This window comes from Coregonus lavaretus (assembly GCF_964263955.1).
Source record: "Coregonus lavaretus genome assembly, chromosome: 26".
NCBI lineage: Eukaryota > Metazoa > Chordata > Actinopteri > Salmoniformes > Salmonidae > Coregonus > Coregonus lavaretus.
The window spans coordinates 38,732,962-38,758,903 of NC_140013.1; the positions used below are offsets into that span (position 1 = coordinate 38,732,962).

The window sequence follows — 25,942 nt, forward strand, 5'->3', positions numbered from 1 at the left end:
CAACGTTTGACAGATGTTTATGCTGTACCATAAAGTGGTATCTAGGCTAGAGATGAGGGTATGATTACAGTTTGTTTACCAACGCTACCACCTAGCATTAGTGTTATTGTGTTTACGTAAGACCTCTGGTAGCATGATTCAAATGCTGTAGCGTTTAATTATTTATTTGAAAATTTTCAGGATGAAAACTCTTTGAGATGCACCATTTTGTTTTTAAAGGACAAAAAAAGGAGAAACAAATGATGCTTAGTAACCAGAATAATATGACAAAAGGAAGGGGAAACAGTAAAATTACTAAATTAAAACAATAATTAAGATACTGCAAAAAACAATAACATCTATAATAACCACTGTCTAATGATAATGAAATAATCATTGTTAAAACAAAAACATAGCATGACTCTCTCTAGATACAGTAACCATAAAATTAGCTAATTTGGGTGAGCTATATCTTTGATCAGGAAAATGGTACAGTAATAAATCATAATTTCTAGCTTACCACATTCCACAAAAATGTCCCGAAGACACTATGAACATCTATTTCATTTATGGGTTTACGGTAGGTAAGTCAACTTAAAACTCTAACAATTAAAGGTGTCCTCATTGATCTATACATTTTTATTTCTTCCCCATGATATGTTGTTTAGTGTTCTTCTCTGGCTTCAGGAGGATGATGAAACACTTTGGAGCAAACAGACAGAACAGCAGCCCAAAGCTGGAGGCCAGGATGGCAAAGATCTCTACAGCTACTGTGTACTTCCCAGGAGAGCTGACGTAGGCTGGGATGAAGGAGATCCACACGGCACAGAAGATCAGCATGCTGAAGGTGATGAACTTGGCCTCGTTGAAGTTGCCCGGCAGTTTCCGGGCAAGAAATGCCAGGATGAAGCACAGACAGGCCAAGAGGCCGATGTATCCCAGAACACACCAGTAGGCCAGTTGAGAGCCCACACTGCACTCCAGAATAATCTTAGAGCGTTGGTCCTGGGTGTTTCTGGATGGGTAGGGAGGGGCAGCGATGAGCCAGGCAGCACAGATCAGCACCTGAACCAGGGTGCAGCAGAAGATGATGACCCTCTGCTGTTTGGGCCCCAGCCACTTCATGATGTTGTTCCCAGGCCTGGTGGAAGTGAAGACAGCCAGGACCACCAGAGTTTTGCCCAGGATGCAGGAGATGCAGAGGGAGAAGGTGATGCTGAAGGTGGTGTGGCGCAGCATGCAGGACCAGGAGGTGGGCTCCCCGATGAACATCAGCGCACACAGGAAGCACAGAGTCAGGGAGAAAAGGATAGAGAAACTCAGCTCAGAGTTGTTGACGCGGACAATGGGAGTGGTCCTGTGATGGAGGAAGACCGCCAGGACGGACACGGTCAGACAGGCGCCCACTACAGCGATCACCGTCAGGGCTATCCCCATTGCATCATGGGAAAGGAACTCCACCACTTTGGGGATGCACAATGTTCCATCAGCGTTTGACCAGTAGTCCTCGGGACATTCTGTGCAGTCTATAGAATCTACACAGAAAAACAGAGAGAAAGAGATTAGGAATTTATCAATGATGGGTATGTGATATAATAATAAAAATAATATGCCATTTAGCAGACGCTTTTATCCAAAGCGACTTACAGTCATGCGTGCATACATTTTTTTTTTGTGTATGGGTGGTCCCGGGGATCGAACCCACTACCTTGGCGTTATAAGCGCCGTGCTCTACCAGCTGAGCTACAGAGGACCACAGATGCAGTCGTGATATCCTACACATAAGTGACATTTGGTGGCAGAAGTGGAACTGGTGGGCAGAGGTTAACCCTTAAAATTCCAACAAGGGTCAATTGTCATAATTTCTAAACTCTTTTATTTTATCCTTCTGAAATTTCAGGACTTTGTCAAGCAACTAGTTACTTATTAGATTTCTGTGTTAGTATGTAAGAATGACAAATTATCTCTCTGTATACCAGTGGTGCGTGGCTAAGCTGAAAATGTGAACTAAAAAGTTAAACCTTGAAAAAATACATATTTACAATAGCTTCCAGTCAGTGTCTCTATACCAAGTCCAGAGTCTCATCTTTCAGATGCAATTGGAATGGAGTTGATAGCCCATAGCATTCCAAAGTTAGAGCTAAAAATCTGATGGCACCGGTGCTCAAATCGCCTATATCGCCCATATCAGTGGCCATCTTAAGTCGTACCGGTATGTCAGATTAGCTCAATCGGCAATTTCTCAGCCTCTGAGTATTACAGAACATTTTGAATGAATAACAGACAAATGTTCATAACAAGTGGCAATGGATGATATATATCAAATGTAAGCACACACAATCTACATGTTAACGTTTTTCAATGTAAATTGTAAAGTATTTTGTCTTTTTTTGTTATATGTCGGACCCCCAGTAAGACTAGCTGTCACCATGGGAATCCTAATAAATCAAATCAAATCAAATTAAAATATCTGTCCAAAACATAAAAAAATACCAAAACTTTTATTTTGAAAAGATGGGTAAAAATTTATAAATATACAGTTCCAGTCAAAAGTTTGGACACACCTACTCATTCAAGGGTTTATTCTTCATTTTGACTATCTTCTACATTGTAGAAATTTAGTGAAGACATCAAAACTATGAAAAAAAACATATGGAATTATGTGGTAACCAAAAAAGTGATAAACAAATTCTTCAAATAGCCACCCTTTGCCTTGATGACAGCTTTGCACACTCTTGGCATTCTCTTAACCAGCTTCATGAGGTAGTCACCTGGAATGCATTTCAATTAACAGGTGTGCCTTCTTAATGCGTTTGAGCCAATCAGTTGTGTTGTGACAAGGTAGTGGGGGAATGGAACACCCAGATTTACCTCTGCTGCAGAGGATAAGTTCATTAGAGTTACCAGCCTCAGAAATTGTAGCCAAAATAAATGCTTCACAGAGTTCAAGTAACAGACACATCTCAACATCAACTGTTCAGAGGAGACTGTGTGAATCATGCCTTCATGGTCGAATTGCTGCAAAGAAACCACTACTAAAGGACACCAATAATAAGAAGAGACTTGCTTGGGCCAAGAAACACGAGCAATGGATATTAGACTGGTGGAAATGTGTCCTTTGGTCTGGAGTCCAAATTTGAGATTTTTGGTTCCAACCGCCTTGTCTTTGTGAGACGCGGTGTGGGTGAACGGATGATCGCTGCATGTGTATTTCCCACCGTAAATCATGGAGGAGGAGGTGTTATGGTGTGGGGGTGCTTTGCTGGTGACACTATCAGTGATTTATTTAGAATTCAAGGCACACTTAACCAGCATGGCTACCATAGCATTCTGCAGTGATACGCCATCCCATCTGGTTTGGGTTTAGTGGGACTTTCATTTGTTTTTCAACAGGACAATGACCCAACACACCTCCAGACTGTGTAAGGGCTATTTTACCAAGAAGGAGAGTAATGGAATGCTGCATCAGATGACTTGGCCTCCACAATCACCTGACCTCAACCCAATTGAGATGGTTTGGGATGAGTCGGACCGCAGAGTGAAGGAAAAGCAGCCAACAAGTGCTCAACATATATGGGAACTCCTTCAAGACTGTTGGAAAAGCATTCCAGGTGAAGCTGGTTGAGAGAATGCCAAGAGTGTGCAAAGCTGTCATCAAGGCAAAGGGTAGCTATTTGAAGAATCTCAAATATAAAATATATTTGTATTTGTTTAACACTTTTTTGGTTACTACATGATTCCATATGTGTTATTTCATAGTTTTGATGTCTTCACTATTATTCTACAATGTAGAAAATAGTAAAATTAAAGAAAAACCCTTGTATGAGTAGGTGTGTCCAAACTTTTGACTGGTAGTGTAAGCTTATTTTAGATAATTGAAACAATTTTCTTGTGTTGCAAATAGTTAGTAAAATAAAAAGATGAGCATAGTGCACTCAACTGTGTCTAGGGTAGAGAGTCAGAGTCCTCACCAAATCAGAGTCCTCACCTGTCTGATTACTAATCTACAGATAAGTCATTCTATTGATTAGGGTATATCAGAGTCCTCACCTGTCTGATTACTAATCTACAGATAAGTCATTCTATTGATTAGGGAATATCAGAGTCCTCACCTGTCTGATTACTAATCTACAGATAAGTCATTCTATTGATTAGGGAATATCAGAGTCCTCACCTGTCTGATTACTAATCTACAGATAAGTCATTCTATTGATTAGGGTAAATCAGAGTCCTCACCTGTCTGATTACTAATCTACAGATAAGTCATTCTATTGATTAGGGTAAATCAGAGTCCTCACCTGTCTGATTACTAATCTACAGATAAGTCATTCTATTGATTAGGGAATATCAGAGTCCTCACCTGTCTGATTACTAATCTACAGATAAGTCATTCTATTGATTAGGGTATATCAGAGTCCTCACCTGTCTGATTACTAATCTACAGATAAGTCATTCTATTGATTAGGGAATATCAGAGTCCTCACCTGTCTGATTACTAATCTACAGATAAGTCATTCTATTGATTAGGGTAAATCAGAGTCCTCACCTGTCTGATTACTAATCTACAGATAAGTCATTCTATTGATTAGGGAATATCAGAGTCCTCACCTGTCTGATTACTAATCTACAGATAAGTCATTCTATTGATTAGGGAATATCAGAGTCCTCACCTGTCTGATTACTAATCTACAGATAAGTCATTCTATTGACTAGGGAATATCAGAGTCCTCACCTGTCTGATTACTAATCTACAGATAAGTCATTCTATTGACTAGGGAATATCAGAGTCCTCACCTGTCTGATTACTAATCTACAGATAAGTCATTCTATTGACTAGGGAATATCAGAGTCCTCACCTGTCTGATTACTAATCTACAGATAAGTCATTCTATTGATTAGGGAATATCAGAGTCCTCACCTGTCTGATTACTAATCTACAGATAAGTCATTCTATTGATTAGGGAATATCAGAGTCCTCACCTGTCTGATTACTAATCTACAGATAAGTCATTCTATTGATTAGGGAATATCAGAGTCCTCACCTGTCTGATTACTAATCTACAGATAAGTCATTCTATTGATTAGGGTAAATCAGAGTCCTCACCTGTCTGATTACTAATCTACAGATAAGTCATTCTATTGATTAGGGAATATCAGAGTCCTCACCTGTCTGATTACTAATCTACAGATAAGTCATTCTATTGACTAGGGTATATCAGAGTCCTCACCTGTCTGATTACTAATCTACAGATAAGTCATTCTATTGATTAGGGAATATCAGAGTCCTCACCTGTCTGATTACTAATCTACAGATAAGTCATTCTATTGACTAGGGTATATCAGAGTCCTCACCTGTCTGATTACTAATCTACAGATAAGTCATTCTATTGATTAGGGAATATCAGAGTCCTCACCTGTCTGATTACTAATCTACAGATAAGTCATTCTATTGACTAGGGTATATCAGAGTCCTCACCTGTCTGATTACTAATCTACAGATAAGTCATTCTATTGATTAGGGAATATCAGAGTCCTCACCTGTCTGATTACTAATCTACAGATAAGTCATTCTATTGATTAGGGAATATCAGAGTCCTCACCTGTCTGATTACTAATCTACAGATAAGTCATTCTATTGATTAGGGAATATCAGAGTCCTCACCTGTCTGATTACTAATCTACAGATAAGTCATTCTATTGATTAGGGTAAATCAGAGTCCTCACCTGTCTGATTACTAATCTACAGATAAGTCATTCTATTGATTAGGGAATATCAGAGTCCTCACCTGTCTGATTACTAATCTACAGATAAGTCATTCTATTGACTAGGGTATATCAGAGTCCTCACCTGTCTGATTACTAATCTACAGATAAGTCATTCTATTGATTAGGGAATATCAGAGTCCTCACCTGTCTGATTACTAATCTACAGATAAGTCATTCTATTGACTAGGGTATATCAGAGTCCTCACCTGTCTGATTACTAATCTACAGATAAGTCATTCTATTGACTAGGGAATATCAGAGTCCTCACCTGTCTGATTACTAATCTACAGATAAGTCATTCTATTGATTAGGGAATATCAGAGTCCTCACCTGTCTGATTACTAATCTACAGATAAGTCATTCTATTGATTAGGGAATATCAGAGTCCTCACCTGTCTGATTACTAATCTACAGATAAGTCATTCTGTTGATTAGGGAATATCAGAGTCCTCACCTGTCTGATTACTAATCTACAGATAAGTCATTCTATTGATTAGGGTAAATCAGAGTCCTCACCTGTCTGATTACTAATCTACAGATAAGTCATTCTATTGATTAGGGAATATCAGAGTCCTCACCTGTCTGATTACTAATCTACAGATAAGTCATTCTATTGACTAGGGTATATCAGAGTCCTCACCTGTCTGATTACTAATCTACAGATAAGTCATTCTATTGATTAGGGAATATCAGAGTCCTCACCTGTCTGATTACTAATCTACAGATAAGTCATTCTATTGACTAGGGTATATCAGAGTCCTCACCTGTCTGATTACTAATCTACAGATAAGTCTTTCTATTGATTAGGGAATATCAGAGTCCTCACCTGTCTGATTACTAATCTACAGATAAGTCATTCTATTGACTAGGGTATATCAGAGTCCTCACCTGTCTGATTACTAATCTACAGATAAGTCATTCTATTGATTAGGGAATATCAGAGTCCTCACCTGTCTGATTACTAATCTACAGATAAGTCATTCTATTGACTAGGGTATATCAGAGTCCTCACCTGTCTGATTACTAATCTACAGATAAGTCATTCTATTGATTAGGGAATATCAGAGTCCTCACCTGTCTGATTACTAATCTACAGATAAGTCATTCTATTGATTAGGGTATATCAGAGTCCTCACCTGTCTGATTACTAATCTACAGATAAGTCATTCTATTGATTAGGGAATATCAGAGTCCTCACCTGTCTGATTACTAATCTACAGATAAGTCATTCTATTGATTAGGGAATATCAGAGTCCTCACCTGTCTGATTACTAATCTTGCCGCTGTCACATGGTACACAGTCAAAGCAGCACAGAGGCTCCCCACGACGGACAGCCTTCCTGGATCCTGGAGCACAGCTGGCACTGCACACGGAGACCACCACCTGAATACAACAAAGACCAATATTTTCCTGCTACCTCAATACTCATAGTCCCTCCTATAGTTCAGTTGGTAGAGCATGGCGCTTGCAACGCCAAGGGTTGTGGGTTCGATTCCCACAGGGGGGGCAGTATGAAAAATGTATGCACTCACTAACTGTAAGTCGCTCTGGATAAGAGCGTCTGCTAAATGACTAAAATTTAAAATGTAATATTATACCAGCCACTAGAGGGCACTCAATATGAGATAATTTGAGAAATCTCCCTGACAGTGCATGGTCAGAGAATAACAAAGGAGAATCAAGCATTGGAACGCATAAACTGGGTTACCTGCAATACAAGCTTTGGAGAAACAAAAATATTTCAGGACAAATAAACCTGTTTAAAAAAAACTATAATAATGAGTTTACATTCACCATGCAGAGGCACTTACATAAAGGTCTCTCTACAGAACGTCAACAGTTGGCATCTGATGTGGTTAAATACACAGTGTGAGCAGCTTGCCTTGCTCTGATGCCTCGCCCACACTATCTTCTCTTCCTGGATTGCCAGCTCCTTCCCAGAATCCTTTGCGCCATCGTACAGCCCCACTGTGACAAAGCGGGGACCTCCGTTTGGCTCCCTCTGCCAGTTGATGAGGTCATAGGACGGGATGGCGTCCCCTTTCTGGTCAAAGTTAATATTTTCTCCTGATACAGTGAAGGACACGTCCTGGAGATATTGCTGGAGCTATGATAAGAGGAAAATAATTGTCTCATTCTTTAACAAATTACATTTGTTGACACACCTAAATCTTTTAAACATTCATCTGTTTAGTTATTTGCATAATTATATGCTTTTTTTCCCCCACTTTAATTAATTGACACATACCTGCCAGGGGTGTACGTTGTTGCTGTGAGCGCAGGTGTGGTTGTTGAAGGGTCCTGCCCTTGGCTGGCAGTGGAGGAGGTTGTTCAGGGAGTGGGCGATGGCGTACACAGCCTTGTACACGTTATAGGCCACTCTGGGGCTGGACGTGTTCATGTAGGCTGAGTGTTGCTTCAGGAGAGTCTCCTGCCCTGAGCAGGGGGGCAGCAGGGGGCTGGAGGGGGACAGAGAGGGAGAGGGAGAGCAGCCGTACAGAGCCTCCCACAGCTGCTGCACCAGGGGGTTAGAGGGGTACCTCCCGGGGTTCACCGTCTGCAGGTAGTCCCTGAGCCCTGGGACTTTCCCTGAGCGGATGGCGAAGCCAATAGTCCCATCCAGGAATGGATAAGTCTCTGCCAGCACATTGGCAGTGACCCAGGCCTCGCTGGCCACCCACTGGGTACCAGTGATGTTCTGCTTGACAAACTCCTTGAGGAAAGGGTATAACTCTCCCTCCCCAGAGAAGACTATCACCACACGCGCTGTGGAGCGCCTCATCACCTCCAGGATCTGCAGGACCCTCTCTCTGCTGTAGTCTTTAGGGATCATCTCATCGTAGGCCAGACACACATCTGTGTTCTGGATCTCCCTCTTCAGGCCCTGCAGGGCGAAGTGGCCGTAGTCGTGATCCTCCCGGACCACACCGATCCACTTCCAGCCGAAACGCTGGAGGAGCCTGGCGATGGCCTTCACCTGGTAGTCGTCATTTGGAACCACTCTGAAAAACGTTGGGTATTCTTTCCTGTTGCTCAGGCATGAGCAGGTGGAGAAATAGCTGATCTGAAAGAAAATATAACACCTATTTTAAGCAAATGTTAGTTACACTTTATTTCAAGGTGTGCATGTAAACCACTTATATACCATTATTACAAAATGTAAAATACATGAATATATACAGTGCCAGTCAAAAGTTTGGACACACCTACTCATTCCAGGGTTTTTCTTTATTTGTACTATTTTCTACATTGTAGAATAATAGTGAAGACATCAAAACTATGAAATAACACATATGGGATCATGTAGTTACCAAGTGTTAAACAAATCCAAATATATTTTCTATTTTTCAAAGTAGCCACTCTTTGCCTTGATGACAGCTTTGCACACTTTTGTCATTCTCTCAACCAGCTTCACCTGGAATGCTTTTCCAACAGTCTTGAAGGAGTTCCCACATATGCTGAGCACTTGTTGGCTGCTTTTCCTTCACTCTGCGGTCCGACTCATCCCAAACCATCTCAATTGGGTTGAGGTCGGAGGATTGTGGAGGCCAGGTCATCTGATGCAGCACTCCATCACTCTCCTTCTTGGTAAAATAGCCCTTACACAGCCTGGAGGTGTGTTGGGTCATTTTCCTGTTGAAAAACAAATGAAAGTCCCACTAAACCCAAACCAGATGGGATGGCGTATTGCTGCAGAATGCTATGGTAGCCATGCTGGTTAAGTGTGCCTTGAATTCTAAATAAATCACAGACAGTGTCACCAGCAAAGCACCCCCACACCATAACACCTCCATGCTTTACGGTGGGAAATACACATGCGGAGATCATCCATTCACCCACACCGTGTCTCACAAGACACGGCGGTTGGAACCAAAAATCTCAAATTTGGACTCCAGACCAAAGGACACATTTCCACCAGGCTAATGTCCATTGCTCGTGTTTCTTGGCCCAAGCAAGTCTCTTCTTCGTATTGGTGTCCTTTAGTAGTGGTTTCTTTGCAGCAATTTGACCATGAAGGCCTGATTCACACAGTCTCCTCTGAACAGTTGATGTTGAGATGTCTCTGTTACTTAAATTCTGTGAAGCATTTATTTGGTCTGCAATTTCTGAGGCTGGTAACTCTAATGAACTTATCCTCTGCAGCAGAGGTAACTCTGGGTCTTCCATTCCTGTGGCGGTCCTCATGAGAGCCAGTTTCATCATAGCGCTTGATGGTATTTGCGTGCACTTGAAGAAACTTTGAAAGTGTTTGAAATGTTCCTGATTGACTGACTTTCATGTCTTAAAGTATTGATGGACTGTTGTTTCTCTTTGCTTATTTGAGCTGTTCTTGCCATAATATGGACTTGGTATTTTACCAAATAGGTCTATCTTCTGTATACCCCACCTACCTTGTCACAACACAACTGATTGGCTCAAATGCATTAAGAAGGAAATAAATTCCACAAATTAACTTTTAAGAAGGCACACCTGTTAATTGAAATGCATTCCAGGTGACTACCTCATGAAGCTGGTTGAGAGAATGCCAAGAGTGTACAAAGCTGTCTTCAAGGCAAAGGGTGGCTATTTGAAGAATCTCAAATATGAAATATATTTTGATTTATTTAACACTTTTTTGGTTGCTAAATGATTCCATATGTGTTATTTCATAGTTTTGATGTTTTCACTATTATACTACAGTGTAAAAATAAAGAAAAACCCTTGAATGAGTAGGTGTGTCCAAACTTTTGACTGGTAGTATATACAAATAATGTATTATTTATGAGAGGGCTAATCATATTTACAGTAGTCATAAACAAAAGACAACATATTTAGTTGCTGAATTCAGTATTTAACAAACTATGTAATTATAGTTACAAGTTGTTAATAAGCACTTTTAAATATGTGTTCAGAGTCACAGACACACCTCCCTTTTGAATAGTAGATTAGCTATTTACACTAAAATAATTCAACAGTTTTGAATTAGAAAACGGATCCACAGCTTCTGAATTTTATTTTATTCTAGTTCCCCTTATTTCAGCAGTGGATCTTAACTTAAAAACAATAAATGCCTTTTCATCTGCTCCAGTGGTGTAGTGGCATTTTCTGAGGTACCGGAGCCCACATCTAAGGAAATTAAGTCATCATTTCTCAATCAAAGTTTGTACCGACAGATGTAGACTATTGAATATTATTTTTAGAATATGCATAAAATGCATCCTCCAAATGCAATGTCTGTTCACACCCACACATATTGTCTCAATAAATTGTTCTGTTTTTAATACCATCAAACACCAAATTAGACATGCCTAATTTTAAAATAGGCCATCTGTCAATCGTAAATAATGATTATTCTCGTTTTCCCGGTGAAATGCATCTCCAGCCAATCATTTGAGCTTAATCAGTTTCATGGGAATATGCATTTAGATCTTCTTGAATGATGTAGGCCTAACTATGGTTTCTTGAGCGAATGGGAGCAGATGGTGGTAACAAATAGCATAGGCTTATTGTACCTGGATTTTGTTTCAATCAAAGCACATATTTTGCCACTCAATGTTGAGTTTTGGCCGCATGAGAAAGAAAAATGTGACCACTCAGCTTATCATCCTAAAATCTCATGAGAAATGAAGTCGTGTTTTTTGATCTAACAGTCATGTTATACTACGCTATTCAGTTCTGTTATATAGAATACTAATAGAACATTACTTTAATTTTCAGACGTCGATTCAGATTTGATCTAACTGTGGTAAACAGGCACCACTGTGAGAAGTGGCAGAGCAATGCTCCGGTGCACTCTGGCAGCACTACAACCCTGATCTGCACCCTGCAAAAACATCTCCTCAAAACATTGTCACTTACCATGGGGATTCTGAAGGGCTGCAGAGTTCTGGACAAAACGATGGACTGTGAGGAGCCAGACTCCCCTACCATGGCTATTAACGGGCTGGCACCGGAACACATAGGGCTCTGTTCTTCACCCTGTCCGTTCAGCACCGCCAGGACTGCTCTCAGAGCCGTGACTGGCGTGGCACACGAGTCAAAGATCTTATAGCCCAGCGTGTGGTTGGGCAGCAGCTGCTCATTCTGGTTGATCTCCTCCACTGCCAGCCTCATGGTCTGAGCCCAGCGGAACGCCCTCGGGTCAAACCTGAATACACACACAGAGAGAGAGAGAGAGAGAGAGAGAGAGAGAGAGAGAGAGAGAGAGAGAGAGAGAGAGAGAGAGAGAGAGAGAGAGAGAGAGAGAGAGAGAGAGAGAGAGAGAGAGAGAATGTATCCCCGTTCCACTTCCACTGGTGGGCAGCCTGGTCTGAACAATACAACTAGACAGAGAAATATGACCTCAATGAATGTGGCAACAATCCCAGCACAGGACACGGTGTTAAGGGATTAGGAGGAAAACACAGAAAAGGAGAGAAGAGGAAAAGCCATTAGACTAGAGTTCACAGTAGGGGTCAAAGGCCCCCAATGGGACGTGACAATCAGAACCTATCCACTACATACTCTTGTTTTCTACAGTAGGACTTGAGCCACACATCCATGCCCCCTGTGACTCGGCTTACCCTTCACACTGTGCTGCCAGGGGCTGGTGGGTGTAGTCCGTCCCAGGCAGCTCCACCCGATAGTGAAGGGGAAAGATCCCCCCCATCATGAAGTCACCCTGGGCTGAAAACCCAGGCAGCTCAAAGGCCCCCTGCGGGGAGCAGGCAGGCTGGGTAGAGGTGGCTTCTGTCAGAGGGGAAATAGAGACGGGGCAGTACAGGGACCACCACAGAAGAAGAGACATCCTCAGACTGGTCCGATAGATGCAGAGAGATCCTCCTGTTCATAGACAAGCTGATATCCTCCCACACAGACTGGTCCAGTATAGACGGACTGTTCAGGTTGTTCAGTTTTATACTCCTTGGTCTCGTCATCATTTCATCTGGTTTAATTTGGTATCTCCCTGGATTTCACGTGATCCTCACCCCTCCCTCCCAAACACTCACAGTGGCTTGGAGAAGCACACTGGGACTTTTATGGTAGACAATATGTGTGATAGGTAATAAGAATCCCACTCAATATAACACACTTCACATTGTGTTTTAAGTGATTGTAATTTGTTTCATGATATTTTAGTAGGATGCCTATACAAAGGTATTTTGAATCCCTTTCCTGCATTCGAATGACCAAATCGCCCTTTAGTGGCCTCATGGGTGGAATGTTAGTAATATTCTTCCTAATTTCCTAATTAATAAACATTATATATTTTAAAATAATAATCTGGTGTTTCCATGTCGAGCGGTTTTGTTATATTTCAGTCTTCTGTGATGTACAGTACCAGTCAAAAGTTTAGACACACCTACTCATTCCAGGGTTTTTCTTTATTTTTACTATTTTCTACATTTTGTAGAATAATAGTGAAGACATCAAAACTATGAAATAACACATATGGAATCATGTAGTGACCAAAAAAGTGTTAAACAAATCAAAACTAATTTTAGATTTTAGATTCTTTAAAGTAGCCACTCTTTGCCTTGATGACAGCTTTGCACACTCTTTGCATTCTCTTAACCAGCTTCACCTGGAATGCTTTTCCAACAGTCTTGAAGGAGTTCACACATATGCTGAGCACTTGTTGGCTGCTTTACCTTCACTCTGCGGTCCAACTCATCCCAAACCATCTCACTTGGGTTGAGGTCGGGTGATTGTGGAGGCCAGGTCATCTGATGCAGCACTCCATCACGCTCCTTATTGGTCAAATAGCCCTTACACAGCCTGGAGGTGTGTTGGGTCATTGTCTTGTTGAAAAACAAATGATAGTCCCACTAAGCGCAAACCAGATGGGATGGCGTATCGCTGCAGAATGCTGTGGTAGCCATTCTGGTTAAGTGTGCCTTCAATTCTAAATTAACCACCAACAGTGTCACCAGCAAAGCACCATCACACCTCCTCCTCCATGCTTCGTGGTGGGAACCACACATGCAGAGATCATCCATTCACCTACTCTGTGTCTCACAAAGACACGGCGGTTGGAACCAAAACTCTCAAATTTGGACTCATCAGACCAAAGGACAGATTTCCACCGGTCTAATGTCCATTGCTCGTGTTTCTTGGCCCAAGCAAGTCTCTTCTTCGTATTGGTGTCCTTTAGTAGTGGTTTCTTTGCAGCAATTCGATCATGAAGGCCTGATTCACGCAGTCTCCTCTGAACAGTTGATGTTTAGATGTGTCTGTTACATGTTAATTGAAATGCATTCCAGGTGACTACCTCATGAAGCTGGTTGAGAGAATGCCAAGAGTGTGCAAAGCTGTCATCAAGGCAAAGGGTGGCTACTTTGAAGAATCTCAAAAAAATGTTGGTTACTACATGATTCCATATGTGTTATTTCATAGTTTTGATGTCTTCACTATTATTCTACAATGTAGAAAATAGTAAAAATAAAGAAATACCCTTGAATGAGTAAAAGTGTCCAAACTTTTGACTGGTACTGTATATAAATAATGTGTGATTTTGGGATGCAAACTCAAAATGTAATACATTTCAACTCTATATCTGACATGGTACAGATGTCTTCTTTTTTTTAAATGACCATAACCATGTGTGTAAGGTGTATATTTTTGTTTCAAAGTAGATTTGTTTAAGACTACCAATGCACATTTGTAAGCATGGCTGTATTCATGTCCTCTTATCTTTCATTGATGGACTGATAGAAATTGTGGTGACATCACACACAGACGATTCAACACAGCTTTGTTCTAATGCAGTGCATATGCTGACACCTACTGTTGAGCAGGAAATCTGGTACGTAAATGTCTGAAATCCACTTTGATTATGGGGTGAATGATCCCTTTAAAGCTAGATTCCTTTGTTGCTACATCTATTTTTGGAATTAAATTAATGATATATACCCATTGATTCTAGAAGAACATAACTTATAAATGCCTCATGAGCTTATTTCAACTGTCGTACCCCATCAGAACACAAAATATAAACACATTTTACTCCAATGTTTGTAAATAATGTACATGGAAACAAACACTGTATAGCCAAACAATATGGTTAAAACTATAATGTTAATATCATGGATGGTCAGTCCTTGCATCCATAGCTCTGTCTATGAATTTGAGAGTGGTTACATTTGACCAACACAGAGGTGGGGTAGGGGCTTTGTTATTGTTACAACTACGGATTCTATCTTTAAGATCCACTCATTAGAGAACGCACTGCAATAAAAAAAAAAAAAAAAGTAGGACTTTGTATGCAGTGATGTCATCACAACCAGGTTTCCGGGGCCTATATAGGGAGCAAGCCTCCTACCCCACAGCCACACAAGTGGACTGGAAGCCCTGACTGATCTCACATCATACATCCACTCTCTGCCTGCCATGGCACACCTCTCTGCAAGACTCCTGCTGCTGGGGCTTCTCCTGTGGACCACCAGGGTTCGCTCTGCCACAGCCCAGGAAGGGTGCACTTTCCTGGGGGAAGAGGAGATGAGCAGCTTCTATCAGGAGGGAGATGTGGTTCTTGGGGGCTTGTTCCCTCTCCACTATAGTCCTGTGTCCTCTGTGACATCATTTCAGTGGGAACCGCAACAGACTACATATGAATAGTAAGTGATGAGAAATGAAGAATGTTTTCTGTCTGTCTGTCTCTTTCTCTCTCCACGTGCATTGATTCTAAGCCACTTGCTATCCTCTTCCCTGCAGTTTCAGTTCCAGGGCCCTGCGCTGGATGCAGACCATGATGTTTGCAGTGAGAGAGATCAACCAACGAAAGGACCTGCTCCCACACCTGACACTGGGGTTCCACATCCGGGACAGCTGTGACCACGTGCCTGTGTCCCTGAGAGGCTCTCTGCTGCTGGTCAACGGGCAGCCCGACAGGGGAGCAGGCTCCAGGGGTGCAGGTCAGGGTCCAGGCTCGGACTGTGCTGCTGTACGCAGGGCCGAGTCCCCTGTTATCATAGGAGACGCCGCCTCTGGGGTGTCTATGGCTGTGCTCAGAACTCTGGGCTCCTTTCACATACCCCTGGTGAGACTACCTGTGGCCTACCTAGGGTTACGTACATTGTGCTTTTATCATTGTGTAATCATCTTCTTATAGTTGATAAATGGCTTTTGATGGAGGTAGGGCCTTGGTAAAAGTAAGACTCATAATAGTAGCCGAAATGGAAATACCCTTAAAATATAGACGGCTTGACGCTACTACATTTACATTTCAGATTCTTACTGTAAATACTGTTACTTTGACAGGAGGCATACTATTTCATAACTTAAGACTACATTCGAAATTCTATACATTTTGTCATGGAATTGCTTTCCTTGACTGCTATATGAAAATGAAGGGCTATATGCAATGCTTGAGTACATCTTACGGAGTGGACCTTTAACCTGCTGTTCTCTCTGCTTTGGACTGGCTTGTAGATCATAATACACAGATAAGGGATCTTAATTTGATCACTCTTTTGTTGCTGAGAATTGTCCTGCAGCGTAGGAAGTACAGATGAGCTTTGTGATTTACATAAATTCACTGAAAACCCACGTTAACACACGGTTATATTAACAGTGTTGCACTTTTCATGTGGGCTAATTTGGGACATCTAATAGCCTGACTGCAGATCAAGCAACATTATGGACTAAACGTTGAAATCCTGTTGCTGCAGGATTCTTTTGCTGTGACAATACTAGTCAAATTAAGATCCCACATCTGTACTGTATTTTTACTTTGGCAGGAAACATGTTATTTCATATCTTCAAATGTTTATTTTTTATTTTTATCATGACATTGAGTACAGATATATCGTAAATATTAAAAGCTCTATGCAATGCTTGAGGACATCTTGCAGAGTGAACTTTGAACCTGCTGTTCCCTCTTCTTTCAGGTGAGCTACTTTGCGTCCTGCAGCTGTCTGAGTGACCAGAAGCAGTTCCCTACGTTCATGCGCACCATGCCCAGTGATGCCTTTCAGATACGCGCCCTAGCTCGCCTGGTACGCTACTTCCACTGGACCTGGGTGGGCGTCATCGGCGTGGAGTCTGACTATGCCCGCTTTGCCATCCAGTTGTTTCTACAGGAGTCCGTCCAGTATGGTGTGTGTGCTGCCTACGTCCACTTCTACCCAGTGGTCCTTACCCAGCAGGCTGTGGGGCGGCTGGTGGACACTATCCAGGTGAGTAAAGAAATAAAACTTAGGAGGTCTTAAAAGTACATGATTATACATTTTTGTTATTATTGTCATTGTTACCCAGGGCTCATCCTCCCGAGTCCTCCTGAATTTCTCTGGTGAGTCGGAGCTTCGGAGTATCCTCAGGGAGTGTCTGCAGCGGAATGTCACAGGGCTGCAGCTGATTGCCAGCGAGGCCTGGGCCACCTCCAAGTCCCTGTGGGGAGAGTTCGGAGATCTCCTGACGGGAACGCTGGGATTTGGGATACGGAAGGCTGATGTTATTCCCGGGCTCAAAGACTTTCTGACCAGACTAGGACCGTCCCACGGACGTCAGTCGGCTTTCCTGGCAGAGTTCTGGGAAGAGACGTTCAACTGTAGAGTGAACGGATCCTTAAACACCCACTCTCACTCTGCCAGTTACCTGGACAGAGAGCCCTGTAGCGGAAGAGAGGTCCTGGGGGATGTGTACACACCCTATGCTGATGTGAGCCAGCTCAGAGTGTCCTATAACGTGTACAAGGCTGTGTATCTCATCGCCCACGCCCTGCAGCATATGACCAACTGTGTGGCTGGCCAGGGGCCTTTTATCAATGGCACCTGTGGGGACCCAATGCATGTTAAACCGTGGCAAGTGAGTCTATAGCTGAAGATACTCTGCTCAGTGTTGCTGAATAGATATCAATGCCTGTTTCTCATTCACACGCATGCAGATACACAAAACACACACCAGTAGGTGGAGTAGAGTGTATCGTTTCTTGTCTCACCCTCTCCACTCCTCTCTCCCCAGCTACTACATTACATGAAGCAGGCGAAGTTTTCCACACTCGGGGAGGAGGTCAGCTTTGACCACAACGGTGACCCCATCGCTTCCTATGACCTCATGAACTGGCAGAGGGGGCATGATGGCTCCCTGCGATTAGTCAAAGTGGGGTTCTATGACGCCTCATTGGCCGATGGCCTAGAACTGGTCATAAATGACTCAGCGATTCAGTGGCCTGTGGGAAAGCAGGTGTGGCCTATATCACAGTCTAGGTGCTTGGTTCTACGTTTACTTCTCAGTCTGTTCTTTGTTGTCTTCTTAACGTCACTGGAGAATATCAAGTTGGCATTTTATAAACTACATTTGGCTAGTTTGAAAAGCGTTCTGAAACACTTTCCCTGCACACCCCTTATTACATGCAATCAGTATATCTGAGTGGTGCCACTGCCTCTGCCCCCCAGGCAACTCGCTCAGTGTGCAGTGACAGCTGTCCCCCAGGCACCCGTGTAGCCAGGAAGAAGGGGGAGCCTGTCTGCTGCTTCGACTGCATCCCCTGTGCTGAGGGGGAGGTCAGCAATCAAACTGGTGTGTTTTCCCTCATATCCCTCCTTTCTCACCAGTCATTGGTCAGAACTAAAGAACAGTGTTGCCATTCCCTATTTTCTCTCTCCTCTCTGTCAGATTCTTTAAACTGCATACGCTGCTCTGACGTCACATGGCCAGACGAGGCCAGAGACCGCTGTGTTCCAAAGACCATAGAGTTCCTGTCCTATCAGGAGTCCATGGGTATCGTCCTGAGTGTGGTATCCATTCTTGGGGCCGGTGCCTCACTCACTGTCTTGGCAGTGTTCGTTGCCAACCGACACACTCCCATCGTCCGCGGCAACAACATGGAGCTGAGCTTCCTTCTCCTCCTCTTCCTTTCCGTCTGCTTCCTGATTGGCTTGTTGTTCATCGGGGAGCCGTCTGATTGGCTGTGCCGGATCCGATACCCAGCGTTCGGGGTGAGCTTTGCCCTCTGCATCTCCTGCCTCCTGGCCAAGACCATGGTGGTCCTCATGGCCTTCAGGGCCACCCTGCCACGAAATGATGTCATGAAGTGGTTCGGCCCTGCCCAGCAGAGAGCCAGTGTTGTGTTGTGCACCGCCGTCCAGGTACAAATCTGATCTTGTTGCTTTTGTTTTCATTGACTTCTACCTCTAAGGCTACGTTAACACAGCCAGCCAGCCTTTTGACCAATCAGATCTGATCTTTTGCCAATAACTGGGCAAAAGATCAGATCTGGGCTGCCTGACTTAACGCAGTAAAAGACACTAAAATTAATCAGACTAATGAATCACTTGATCAATATTAACACTGATATGGTTCCCTCTGCCCAACAGGGATTGATCTGTCTCATCTGGCTGCTGACCAGACCTCCCTACACCAACCTCAACACAGGCCACCTCAGCTCTGTCATCATCATAGACTGTGCCATGGGGTCAGAAGTCGCCTTCTGGTGCGTTCTGGGATACATCGGCCTCTTGGGCTGTCTGTGCTTCATCCTGGCATTTCTGGCCCGGAAACTGCCGGACAACTTCAACGAGGCCAAGTTCATCACCTTCAGCATGCTGATCTTCTTTGCTGTGTGGATCACCTTTATCCCTGTGTATGTGAGCACAGCAGGGAAGTACACTGTGGCCGTCCATATCTTTGCCATTCTAGCCTCTGCCTTTGGCCTCCTTGTCTGTATATTTGCCCCTAAGTGCTACATTGTGATGCTGAGACCAGAAAAAAACAGTAGGAAACACATGATGCTCAAAGGATAATAGATTTCTATGTGATGATTCCTGATCAGCATGTTTAATTTATTAGTTTATAATGCATTCATCACTGAGTTCTATGCAATATTGACCATGTATAATATGTTAAATATGTATCTTAGGTTAGGAAGAAGTTGCATAACATTATATGAAATTGAATAAATGTACACATGTGCTCTTTATTCTGAAATAAAACGAGACACACTTAATGAGATTTTATGATGTGTTATTTATTAGCATTTTACTTAACTGCACACATCTTGGTAAAACAAGTATATATTGGAATAAAACAAGCAGTACATAGAAGGCTGATTATGAGTCATTAATGGTAATGTAATAAATCACCTTCCATAGAAAAGTGATAAATCACCTTCCATAGAAATGTGATAAATCACCTTCCATAGATTTGCTTGGCAGTAGCAGCACTCAGCGATCCGAGAAGACATTTCTTTACACTGCTAGCTACATGAAAGCAAAGATAATAATAATAAAAAAAGATAATCAAGGCATACATACTTTTGATTTTAATAACCATAGCTAAGTACATCACTGGCGTTTGTTAGAATTCTTCCCCATGACATGTTTTTTGCTGTTTTCCTCTGGTTTTATAAAAATTATGTAACATTTTGGAGCAAAAAATACAAATCAACAACCCAAAGGCAGAAGACAAAATAGCAAATATCTCCACAGCTACGGTGAACTTCCCAGGAGAGCTGACATAAGCTGGGATAAAGGTGATCCAGACTGCACAGAATATGAGCATACTGAAGCTGATGAATTTGGCTTCATTGAAGTTATCAGGCAGCTTTCGAGCCAGAAAAGCCAGAACCAAGCATATCCCTAAAATTATACCTATATATCCCAACACTGCATAGAACGCAGCCTCTGAACCAGTATTACATTCTAGAACGATCTTCCTATGACTATCTCTGAAGTCCCTGTATGGGACCCCGTGTGGTCCTCTGTAGCTCAATTGGTAGAGCATGGCGCTTGTAATGCCAGGGTAGTGGGTTCAAACCACCCATACGTAAAAATGTATGCACACATGACTGTAAGTCGCTTTGGATAAAAGCGTCTGCTAAATGGCATATTATTATTGATAAGGTGGTTTCAGGTTTAGCCAGAGCACACGGATAAATATCTGAACCACCGTGCAGGAGCCATGGATTACAGGCAACATCCACACTGAGCTAAAGGGTAGAGCTGCTGCTTTCAAGGAGCGGGACTCTAACCCGGACGCTTCTAAGAAATCCCGCTATGCCCTCTGACGAACCATCAAACAGGCAAAGCGTCAATACAGCACTAAGATTGAATCGTACTACACCGGCTCTGACGCTCGACGGATGTGGCAGGGCTTGCAAACTATTACAGACTACAAAAGGAAGCACAGCTGCCAGCTGCCCAGTGACACGAGCCTACCAGACGAGCTAAATAACTTCTATGCTTGCTTCGATGCAAGCAACACTGAAGCATGCATGAGAGCATCAGATGTTCCGGATGACTATGTGATCACGCTCTCCGTAGCCGATGTGAGTAAGACCTTTAAACAGGTCAACATTCACAAGGCCGCAGTGCCAGACGGATTAACAGGACGTGTACTCCGAGCATGCGCTGACCAACTGGCAAGTGTCTTCACTGAAATTTTCAAGCTGTCCCTGACTGATTCTGTAATACCAACATGTTTCAAGCAGACCACCATAGTCCCTGTGCCCAAGAACACTAAGGTATCCTGCCTAAATGACTACCAACCCGTAGCACTCACGTCTGTAGCCATGATGTGCTTTGAAAGGCTGGTCATGGCTCACATCAACACCATTATCCCAGAAACCCTAGACCCCATTGCAATTTGCATACCGCCCCAACAGATCCACAGATGATGCAATCTCTATTGCACTCCACACTGCCCTTTCCCACCCGGACAAAAGGAACACCTACATGAGAATGCTATTCATTGACTACAGCTCAGCGTTCAACACCATAGTGCCCTCAATGCTCATCACTAAGCTATGGACTCTGGGACTAAATACCTCCCTCTGCAACTGGATCCTGGACTTCCTGATGGGCCACCCCCATGTGGTAAGGGTAGGTAACAAAACATCTGACACGCTGATCCTCAACACGGGGGCCCCTCAGGGGTGCGTGCTCAGTCCCCTCCTGTACTCTCTGTTCACCCATGACTACATGGCCAGGCACAATTCCAACACCATCATTATGTTTGCCGACGATACAACGGTGTTAGGCCTGATCACCGACAATGATGAGACAGCCTATAGGGAGGAGGTCAGAGACCTGGCCGTGTGGTGCCAGGATAACAACCTCCTCCCTCAACATGATCAAGACAAAGGAGATGAGGACCGAGCACGCCCCCATTCTCATCGACAGGGCTGTATTGGAGCAGGTTGAGAGCTTCAAGTTCCTTGGTGTCCACATCACCAACAAACTATCATGGTCCAAACACACCAAGACAGTCATGAAGAGGGCACGACAAAGCCTATTCCCCCTCAGGAGACTGAAAAGATTTGACATGGGTCCCCAGATCCTCAAAAAGTTATACAGCTGCACCATCGAGAGCATCCTGACTGGTTGCATCACTGCCTGGTATGGCAGCTGCTCGGCCTCCGACCGCAAGGCACTACAGAGGGTAGTGCGTATGGCCCAGTACATCACTGGGGCCAAGCTTCCTGCCATCCAGGACCTCTATACCAGGCGGTGTCAGAGGAAGGCCCTCAAAATGGTCAAAGACTCCAGCCACCCTAGTCATAGACTGTTCTCTCTGCTACCGCACGGCAAGCGGTGCCGGAGTGCCAAGTTTAGGTCCAAAAGGCTTCTTAACAGCTTCTACCCCCAAGCCTTAAGACTCCTGAAATGCTAATCAAATGGCTACCCGGACTATTTGCATAGTTTTTTTTTATTTCACCTTTATTTAACCAGGTAAGCCAGTTGAGAACAAGTTCTCATTTACAACTGCGACCTGGCCAAGATAAAGCAAAGCAGTGCGATTTTATTTGTTGTAGCCCAGATATAACAATTGTATTGTCTAAAAACCTAGGCCTAATGAATAGTGGAGCTTTGTGTGCCCGGGAACTACAGAGCACATCCTGGAAGAACGCACTACAGATATGCCATTTCATAATCTGTTAATACATTTTTATTGCAAATATTTAGCCTATATCCCTAATATTTAGCTAATGAGTGGCCTAATATCTAGCTAATATTTAGCTTCTTACTTCGGCTACACATCACTAGCCTCTCTCTTCCAGCTGTTCCAGTGTGCAACAGGCTATAGGCTACACAAGCCTCTCCGAAATAAGCCTCTCCGAAACAGTCATCTTCTCGTGAAATCCCAGGAAAAGCTATAGGCTACAAACGCTACAGGACATATTTATTCATTTATTATTTTGATAATTTTTTATACTAGACCTAATAGCCTATTAGGGGAAAGAAGCAGGCTTGCTCTTGCTAATTGCTGAATTTAAAACAGACCTACAGCAGCGTGGAAGATGCATGTCTGGGAAAGTTGAGGAGAGAATGTGCATTGGTGTGATCACTTTTGGCCGGTTATATCATTGCTGCACTGATGCATTGCAAATAGTTGCACGGGACAAAACCGTGATGAGCACAGTGAAAAAGAAGACCCATAGGAATTGACAACCATTAGAAAAAATTGAAATCACTTGCAAACAACTTTAGCAACGAGGCAATGGCATGCTTGCCGTAAAAGATGTGCAGGCTATACGGCATTTGTTGTTGAATTGCTGCATTTAAATATGATTTATTATGTTGTAATGAAACAGGCATGGAGCAGGTCTCGAACCCTCAACCTTCTGGCCCGAAGTCCAGCTTGCCATCGACTGTGCCCCAAAAACATGCTCACGTGGCAGAGTCGATATCCTCGCTTATAAACCGCAATAAGTTATAAATAAACCGTTGTAACCGGGTCGTTACAATATTATTTTTCATTAGGCCTACATGTACATTTAAGTATAATTTCCAGTTGTCACTATGACAATGAACACACCCTGAAAGCACTGAATGGTCTGAACCAGTACGTCAGAGACCTCATGAATGAAAAGGTCATTCTTGTGTTACCGCTTTATTAAATAGGCAGTGTGCAGTAGGGTGCGTTGGTCAGTTGATTGACAGGTGTAGGACTGTGGAAGCTTTCCTCTAGTGTGACTGCTCACCAACGGTTTATATTTCCAGTGTAGACTATAGCTTGTCATCATAGTTATCGTTATAGTTATTGGCTTGGCGGATGGCCCTGCCTTAATTAACTCTACCTCAACACAACTAACGTTATTATCACAACAGAACTAGCCTACTAGTAGGTCTAGCTAACTTGAATGAAATAAATATCAGATTACACTTAAACATTTTTTCATTTGACATTTTAGTAATTTAGCAGACGCTCTTATCCAGAGCGACTTACAGTTAGTGAGTGCATACATTATTTTTTAAATTATTTTATACTGGCCCCCCGTGGGAATTGAACCCACAACCCTGGCGTTGCAAACGCCATGCTCTACCAACCGAGCTACATCCCTGCCGGCCATTCCCTCCCCTACCCTGGACGACGCTGGGCCAATTGTGCGCCGCCCCATGGGTCTCCCGGTCGCGGCCGGCTACGACGGCCGGCTACACTTATATTGTTTACTTGACTGTTATATTCTATGAATTGACTCTTTCAAATAATTTACTATATCAAGTTTGCCACCAGCAAGCTGCAGTAGGGAAGTAAAGCGGAAGTCGAATCCATCACTTCCGTTGTTTGGCTGTGCCCATAGCAACGTTCGAAAGTTAGGTGGATACCTACAGTATTTAAGCAATAAGGCCTGAGGGGTGTGGTTTATGGCCAACGTACCACAGCTAAGGGCTGTTCTTAAGCACGACGCGATGCGGAGTGCCTGAATACAGCCCTTAGCCGTGGTATATTGGCAATATACCACAAACCCCTGAGGTGCCTTATTGCTATTATAAATTGGTTACCAAAGTAATTAGAGCAGTACAAATAAACGTTTTGTCATACCCGTGGTATACTGTCTGATACACCACGGCTTTCAGCCAATCAGCATTCAGGGCTCTAACCACCCAGTTTATAATATGTGTTATACCATGGCATTGTTGAACACTCATTTCTGATTGGCTTGAAGGGCTTTCTAGACCGTGCATTTTTCCCCCGCACCAAGCCAGTGGTGCGTATTCCCATTCCAGCCCGGCCTGTTCCTGTCCCTCGCACCAAGCCAGTGGTGCGCATCGCCAGCCCGGTCCGGCCTGTTCCTGCCCCTCGCACCAAACCAGTGGTGCGCGTCGCCAGCCCGGTCCGGCCTGTTCCTGCCCCTCGCACCAAGTGGTGAGAGAAAGTGGTGGTTACGCCCGGAGCCGGATCCGCCTCTGAAGCGGAATGCCCACCCGGCCCCTACCCTGTTATGTTTATGGGGCGCGGTCAGAGTCCGCACCTTTGGGGGGGGTACTGTCACGCCCTGACTCTGGGGACTCTTAAATGTTGAGCCAGGGTGTGTAGTTTCTATGTTTAGTTTTCTATGTTGAGTGTCTAGATCGTGTAGATCCATGTTGGCCAGGGTGGTTCCCAATCAGAGGCAGCTGTAGCTCGTTGTCTCTGATTGGGGACCATACTTAGGCAGCCTTATGGCACCAGTCTGTGTGGGATCTTGTTCCGTATAGGTATGTTATTAGTCTACCTTGGACTTCACGTATCGTTTGTTTGTTGTTTTGTTCGTGTTCAGTACGTTAATAAATATGTACGCTTATCACGCTGCGCCTTGGTCAGTCTCATCCGTAAACGATCGTGACAGTCGAATTGAAATCATTATTGGCATTGTTGAATTCAATTTTCATAATAGCAAGCCAGGACTGATGGTTTGGTTAGCTAGCAAGTCTGTTTGTTTGGTTACCAAGGCAACTACTGTAGCTATCTCATAAACTTGCTAGCTACTTCAGTGGATGTTGAACACATTCCTAGTGTCAAATGTGTTAAATTATAGCCATGGTATAAAAGGGATGATCAACGAGGGGCTCTGCGTTCTCTGGAAAATAATGCAACTCCATAGAAGGTTAGTTCCACTCCGCTAGCGTGTCGTGGAACACACCTTCCACGTTGGTCATTATTTTCCATAGAACGCAGAGCCCCTCATTGATTATCCCTTACATTTTCCAGTCTGTTGACTGTAAGCCTACCTGTTGATATTCCAGTGTGTGGGCTGTAAGCCTACCTGTTGATATTTCAGTGTATTGACTGTAAGCCTACCTGTTGATATTTCAGTGTGTTGACTGTAAGCCTACCTGTTGATATTTCAGTGTGTTGACTGTAAGCCTACCTGTTGATATTCCAGTGTGTGGACTGTAGGCATACCTGTTTGTTTTGGCTATTGTCTCATCAGCACAGGGGATGCAATCAAAAACAGCAGACAGCTTTTCCTTTGATTTGGGCTTTTCTGGTTCCAACAGGGCAGATTTGAGTGCACACTGCTACAGGAATCTAATG

At 43.3% G+C, this 25,942-nt stretch overlaps 3 protein-coding genes across 3 annotated transcripts in view; 1 reads left to right on the forward strand and 2 right to left on the reverse strand.

Moving 5' to 3' along the window:
- Positions 1-618: 618 nt before the first annotated feature.
- LOC311102029 (extracellular calcium-sensing receptor-like) lies at positions 619-12,512 on the reverse strand (the record flags this gene model as incomplete). The annotated part of the gene is made up of 6 exons (XM_084143246.1): positions 619-1,514; positions 7,006-7,129; positions 7,629-7,853; positions 7,995-8,810; positions 11,585-11,873; positions 12,289-12,512. 6 exons carry the CDS (start codon positions 12,510-12,512, stop codon positions 619-621), a joined length of 2,574 nt encoding a protein of 857 aa, XP_083999372.1.
- Positions 12,513-15,094: 2,582 nt separating this feature from the next.
- LOC311102030 (extracellular calcium-sensing receptor-like) lies at positions 15,095-19,446 on the forward strand (the record flags this gene model as incomplete). The annotated part of the gene is made up of 8 exons (XM_084143247.1): positions 15,095-15,321; positions 15,419-15,743; positions 16,594-16,881; positions 16,961-17,509; positions 17,666-17,887; positions 18,100-18,223; positions 18,320-18,792; positions 19,021-19,446. 8 exons carry the CDS (start codon positions 15,095-15,097, stop codon positions 19,444-19,446), a joined length of 2,634 nt encoding a protein of 877 aa, XP_083999373.1.
- A 540-nt stretch (positions 19,447-19,986) lies between these two features.
- The window catches only part of LOC311102031 (vomeronasal type-2 receptor 1-like), a gene marked incomplete at both ends in the record, with an annotated part of 59,841 nt that continues 53,885 nt past the window's right edge, over positions 19,987-25,942 (reverse strand). Inside the window, 2 exon segments of the mRNA XM_084143248.1 lie at positions 19,987-20,076; positions 20,078-20,276. Coding sequence (XP_083999374.1) covers positions 19,987-20,076; positions 20,078-20,276 — 289 coding nt within the window.